This window comes from Ranitomeya variabilis, chromosome 2 (genome assembly GCF_051348905.1).
Source record: "Ranitomeya variabilis isolate aRanVar5 chromosome 2, aRanVar5.hap1, whole genome shotgun sequence".
Taxonomy (NCBI): domain Eukaryota; kingdom Metazoa; phylum Chordata; class Amphibia; order Anura; family Dendrobatidae; genus Ranitomeya; species Ranitomeya variabilis.
This window is the reverse complement of record NC_135233.1, coordinates 230,217,417-230,223,416: the sequence shown is the minus strand read 5'-3', so window position 1 is coordinate 230,223,416 and position 6,000 is coordinate 230,217,417. Positions and strand designations below refer to the sequence as shown.

The window sequence follows — 6,000 nt, the reverse complement described above, 5'->3', positions numbered from 1 at the left end:
AAGATGGCAAATTGCTAGGACCAGAGGTCAGACCTCCACTGATCCTTTTCAAGCGAACACAATAGAATAGTCTGCAATGGAATTGTCTCTGGCTAAAAAAGTCAGACACTGGAAAAATATGGAAAAAAAGTCAAACTAATTCATATGTTAGACTCCAATTTGCGTTGTTAAAGTCAACAGATTTGTCTAAGTAACGTCCGAATGCATGGTGTGGGGAGAGGAGGAGAAAGTGGTGAGAACATAGCCATGCGCCGGTATCACATATTCGTGTTCCATGGATTGGTCTTGTGTCTCCAGACCCAAACTCAACACCCTCATATATGCTTATGAGTTCAAGTCAGGAGACCCGTGGCCAGTCTGTTGGATGTGTGAACGTGACCTTACTATTTGGCCAAAACAGGTGTGAATAGAGAGGGAGAACCAGCTTGGTAAAATACCCATCATAACTAAAGCCACCAAACCCTCATACACAATAGATAGCTATCGGTTGAAAAACATCTCCCCCGACTCCTCCAAGCGCTCCTGTGTTCTCCATGAGAGAGTCGTTGTCAGTCTCCTCTGGTGGCAGCTTATCTCATCGAGAATAAAAGGATTGGCGGCATGAAATAAGACATGCTGGATCCTTATCTACCCCAACATCAACTTTTTGGGGGCCCCTATGTACATTAGATTGTCGTCCGAGCCCACCAATATTGCCAAGTTAAGTCCAATGTCTATAGTGGGCTCAAAACATCTATGAATTTGGTTGAATTACTGTCTTCTACAAAGATCCATTCCCGACCATAAGCGATAGGGATTTGTAAGGATTTGTTATTTTTTTTAAACCCCCAATAAGTTTATTATTTAAATTTTGACAGGTCATCATCCCAGTTTGGCCCCAAGGTGTCACCTGCTTCAATATGGGATGTTTTAGGAATGACAGCCGGGTGCCGGTAGGTCAGTATTGTGCGCCAGTGACAGGTGGAGTGCAGCTGGCCGTAGGGAACAGAATATAAATTAACCTCATGCCCGTAAGCTGCTGTGTCCCCAATCAATACATTGTAGATCCATCAAGTGGAGCAGCGGGCAAGTGTTAACCCTTTATGTTATCACTCCGTGGATGATGTGCCCATAGGTCGAGCCTTTTTTTTTTATTTCACCCGATCTGAATTGACCTGGGGCAAGACAGGCTACCTGCGATTTCACATGCCAGGAGCATAGCCACCAACGGGTTAAGACGACAGGATGCAGCATAATTCATGAAAAAAAAAAGCAAAGGACAGTATTCCAGGGAGATGGGGGGTGGGTAACGCATGTGTGAGGGGAAAATCCAGACCAGATTTTAAATGCATCTGACGTGAAATCCAACGGCAAGGAAAGAGAGTCAGATTTCACATACACACAGAGAAGGGGAAAAAAAGGGAAGAGAAAGGAAGAAAAAACTGAAGGCAGGAAGGTTTGTGGAAGCCAAAAAGCATCACTAGCCAAGGCAGGGAGAACAAAAGAAATGACACAGCGAGGTGGATAGGTAACACAAGGCATGATTGTGTGCCCAGGGGTGCTGCCACAACCGGCGGGTACCGGAGACAGACATCATCAGGTTTTATTGCTGCTGTTTTTGGGAAGCAGTGCCGCATAGGATTTAAGGACAGCTCAGGACAAGGAATTAATGCAAACAGGATCCGACCTTCCTTAAGGAGCAAGCTGCTCCTTGCTGAAGAACAGCAGGGGAATGATGGATTAGCAATCAAACTGGGAAGCAGCAGGAGAATGGTGAACCATGGACAGAGCAAAGCCCCTCCAGGATCCTATAATATGGGATTAGTGAAGATCCCATAGACAACATAGCCATAGCCAGGCTGTTCAGTCATACTGCAGTGTCTGCTCCATCCCACAGTGGCGGCTGCTGCTGATACAGCACCTCGGATTACAAAAATACTGCAAGTGGGGGGGGGGAGAGAGGTGGAAAAATCAAACATATGGAGATTTAAATCAAGATTTCGTCACGGCTCATCCGGAATAAGGAAAGGGGTTCAAAGCCCGAGATATCATTGTGCAATAAGAGCACTGCTACTTCAAGTCCATGTTCTTCCACCAATGCCTGGAGCCTCTTTATGTCTGTGCTGCCAGACACCTCTCCTGGCTTCCCATATGGTCAGAGGGGAGAAGGTGAGCTGGTACTTAAAGGGACGCAGGCCTGTCCCCTTTACCCTGCAAACATGCAGGTGAACAGACCCAGGAGCACTGCCTACACCTATCCACCATCCAGCACCCGAGAGGAACCTGGGTCCTATGCCAAGCAGTTCCAAGCCAGACGCTTCTCATATCATATTGGGGGAGCTGCTCCTGGTCCCAGCACCCCTGTACTCCAAAATGATGGTGAGTGAACCAAATCTTAAAAATTCAATAGAATGCATCTTCTAATATTGCTTTTCGTGAATATTTTAACAGCCAGATAGCAGTACGTTCTAGCTGGGTGTATAAAATGCAGGTAAACACAGGTAATTACCAATCTAAGTGTCAAATATTTGCATTTTTTTTATTCCTGTGGATTGCACACAACACCACATAATGGTCATTGGTGGTAGTGCATGCACATTAAAATTCACAAAACTGGTACTTTTTTTTAGAATGGCATTATGATAGTTAGTGGATTGATACTGGAGCAAGGTTGTTTTTTAATGTATTGTGTTGTATTAAAAATTATAAATTATAAGTAAACCGGTTCAGATGATAAGGTTGTCAGAATCATTACTATGTGAAGGATATAATTATAGGTCCAGTATTGGTGGCATCGCCCCTCTCTCTTATAAGTGATTGCACAAATATACCAAATAGGATTGATTCATACTGGAGCTGCTGCCTGAATTCCTCTTGCAAGTCACATATTTCAAAAGAAGTGAGTCAGTCCACCTGCCTTGTTTTTACCAAATTCCCCTGACATAGGTTGTGTGCAGTTGTTGCGGTCATAGGTTCATTTCATCCATTGGGCTGGCAGATGGATGGCGAATTGGGCAAATCAATACTTTGATTACCCTAGTATAGGCATTTTTATTAGAAACCTGGAAGAATTTGGGAAGGTTTCAACCTCACTTGATACCATAGTAAGATATATACCCTTGATGCCAGTAATGTATGATTGGCACAATTTCAGGGTGGTCTTCTACTGCTATCTGTGCCTAAGGGTATTCTTACCTCAAATATGCCATTGCAAGAACTGGATACACTAGGCAAAAATTGTTGGCTGAGATTTCCGGACACAGTCACATTCCAGATTGCATCATGCTATTCGACAAATTATATCACATCCACCCCCGATACGGGATCATATACCCAAACTAAAAAGGAAATCCTAATAATAAATAATGGCGGCCACACACGATTTGCCGTACGTGGCCACTCGCAGGTTATATGACCGCATTATATATCAGGCCAGTCTTATAAGCCATTAGATCACGCAATGATTTTGGGTGAGAAAGGAACATTTCTTCCCCCCGTAATGCATGACAGAACACCTGCATTTCCCACATGGGCCAAATACCTTCTCCGTGTTCCAATGTAAATAATAGCGACCATCTGCAGAGGAAACGTTTCCAGCAAATCCCTGACATTTTCTAACACCAGAGACCCCAGATTTCCTCAGGTCGGAAAATATTGTTTTTCTAGGGGATTATCCAAATGACATGAGCTTGCCTGGAGATGCAAGATAAAAATGTGACACTTTAATATTGAGTTGTCAGAAATACATGCCCGTTTCTGGGAAGACTGGGTCATATCCAATATGACCACTGCAGCAGTTCCTCCATGGGTTGTCACCAATCTTTCCTAGACCCGTCTAGTGATGTAACCTCATCAAATAAGGTTGGTGAAAAGATTTCCCAAAGATGTGTACACATATTGGTTGTCTCTGGGGTCTCTAGGGTTTTACATGCCCACCAGAGAATACTATAGTACTCAGGTGGGCTTGTCTAAACCTAGAGATGCTTGACATAACGAATATGTATACATGTCTTTGGGTACCATAGTATTCTGTAATGGGGTCAAGGAACATCTTTTTCCCCCAAAGGTAGAGATAAAGATAGCTGCATTTGGCCACCGATCCCATCCCCTTTGTTTCTCGTTTGATTGGAGAGACTTTCACAAATGTGCACCACCACTTCATCCATTAGGTATGAGACTGATGGAGATAACAGCTACAATTATCACTCATCCTGTGGGAGGAGGATGAATTGTAATTGTCAGAGGCCCGCACACACATTAGACCAACGTCGACTGAACCCGTCGATATCGACAGGTTCAACCGACAGTCTAATGTATCTGATAGATGCAGTTCCTACTTCTGGGACCCAAAATGCACAATATTTATTCATCCCGTGGATATGCCCAGGATGAATGATGATCTACTGATGGCACATGAGTGATATGGATTTGTTCAGGGAGACGGTGACTTAGCCCATACAATCTGGGCCACTCTAAAGGCAGACTTGAAGCTCCTATTGCCTTCTATTTAATATCTTATCCGGGCCCTCAACCATTACATGACATTTATAGTATTGCTTCCTCATATATGAAAGAAGGGTCTGTGATCTCCTGCCCTTCAGTGCCAGTAGAGGAGCTAACATTGTGCCCATTGTTGTTCCCATAAAGTCCTACTCTGTGGCAGCTGTCAAAAACTGGATCTTCATGATAACCTGGCGTTTTGGAGAGGATGTTGACTTTTTCAAAGTCACTGAGACTTTGGATACATTTTGGGAAGGGGGAAGTTCACTTTGCACTACTGGAATTTCCTCCTAAATGTTTTCACATAAGAACCATCCAGCGACAATCAATACTATGCCATCAGCTGCTATTTTCATTCCATCTCATCAGCTATCATCTTTTCCGGCTACATCTGTCTCCTTCCTTCCACTATAATTCCCTTCTTCCCTGCACCCCGGGGTATTCACCTTGCCCTCATGTCAGTCTGTATGTTTGCGACTGGTGATATCTACGATGCAATCTACGGTGAGTTGCAGTATAAATACGTGACAAGTCTTCTGTGTCAGGGAGACGGTCCTCACTCAGAGTTGCATTGTTCAGTCCGCGCCGTGTTTATACAGCGTGGGCTGGAAACATCTGGACAAGGAGTCAGCAAACCCGCTGGAGTAAGGATTTCTGGTCTCTTGTGGTCTACGCCAAGCCCAGACACTGCAGGAAGATGTGGCAGCTCTCCACCGAGCAGGCCTGTGGGTGAGACGTCTCTTTCAGTAACTTTTAGGACCAGGATTTGACTTCAAGATACAAGGCCATTTCTGTATGTGTCAGTCTCGTGTAGATATTGAATACAGACGTTTACTGATTTCCGAGTCTGTTTTTTTTAACACCTAGTGATCACGGAAAGTTGCATGTGGCCAAATGAGTGGTCAACCATGTAATAACTGTTCAGAGCAGCTCTCCACTTTGGTTAATAGAACGGACTCTCAAGTGAAAGATTCCCCTCAATGATGCCCCAAAGTCTTAATAGGTCCTAATGCAAGACATATCTTTCCCGACTTCCACATACACATGAGGGCTCAACTTGGCAGAGCGTCAACATGTTTTCAACAGGTAATGGTTTATCTCCCCTTCCATCTGCCTGATCCTTCTCTCTCCCAGCATCATCTGTAAAGGAAGAGCCGGGATGCCCCATACATATCAATTGGTCAGCTGGTTCTGATGCATATGGAATTTCAGTAGACTTTCATCCCATTCCAATGCTAACCTGTTTCCCACTGGTCTCTACTGATCACTAATTGACACACCACAAATGCTGGCATATACGCTCATGGGGTATACACCGATCAATAACCACAGTTTGGATGGATGCTATGGCATCCGTCCAACATAGAGAACCATTAAAAAAAAACCTATCTTGCACAGAGCTTTACTTGGCGTATACATTCAACTAAGTACACAGCCCTAAAAAAAATATTGTCATCCTCTGGACAACTCTTTAACTGTTTTAGGGGGCTTCTCCACTTTTGACAATCCTTCTACTATTAG

At 44.1% G+C, this 6,000-nt stretch overlaps 1 protein-coding gene across 1 annotated transcript in view; it reads left to right on the top strand.

The window, feature by feature from the left end:
* The first annotated feature begins 1,285 nt into the window (after positions 1-1,285).
* Positions 1,286-6,000, top strand: part of FGD1 (FYVE, RhoGEF and PH domain containing 1) — a 122,621-nt gene continuing 117,906 nt past the window's right edge. The window contains exon 1 of the mRNA XM_077283916.1: positions 1,286-2,358. Within this exon, the coding sequence (XP_077140031.1) occupies positions 2,094-2,358 (265 nt within the window). The 5' untranslated portion in view covers positions 1,286-2,093. The remainder of the gene's footprint in view (positions 2,359-6,000) is intronic.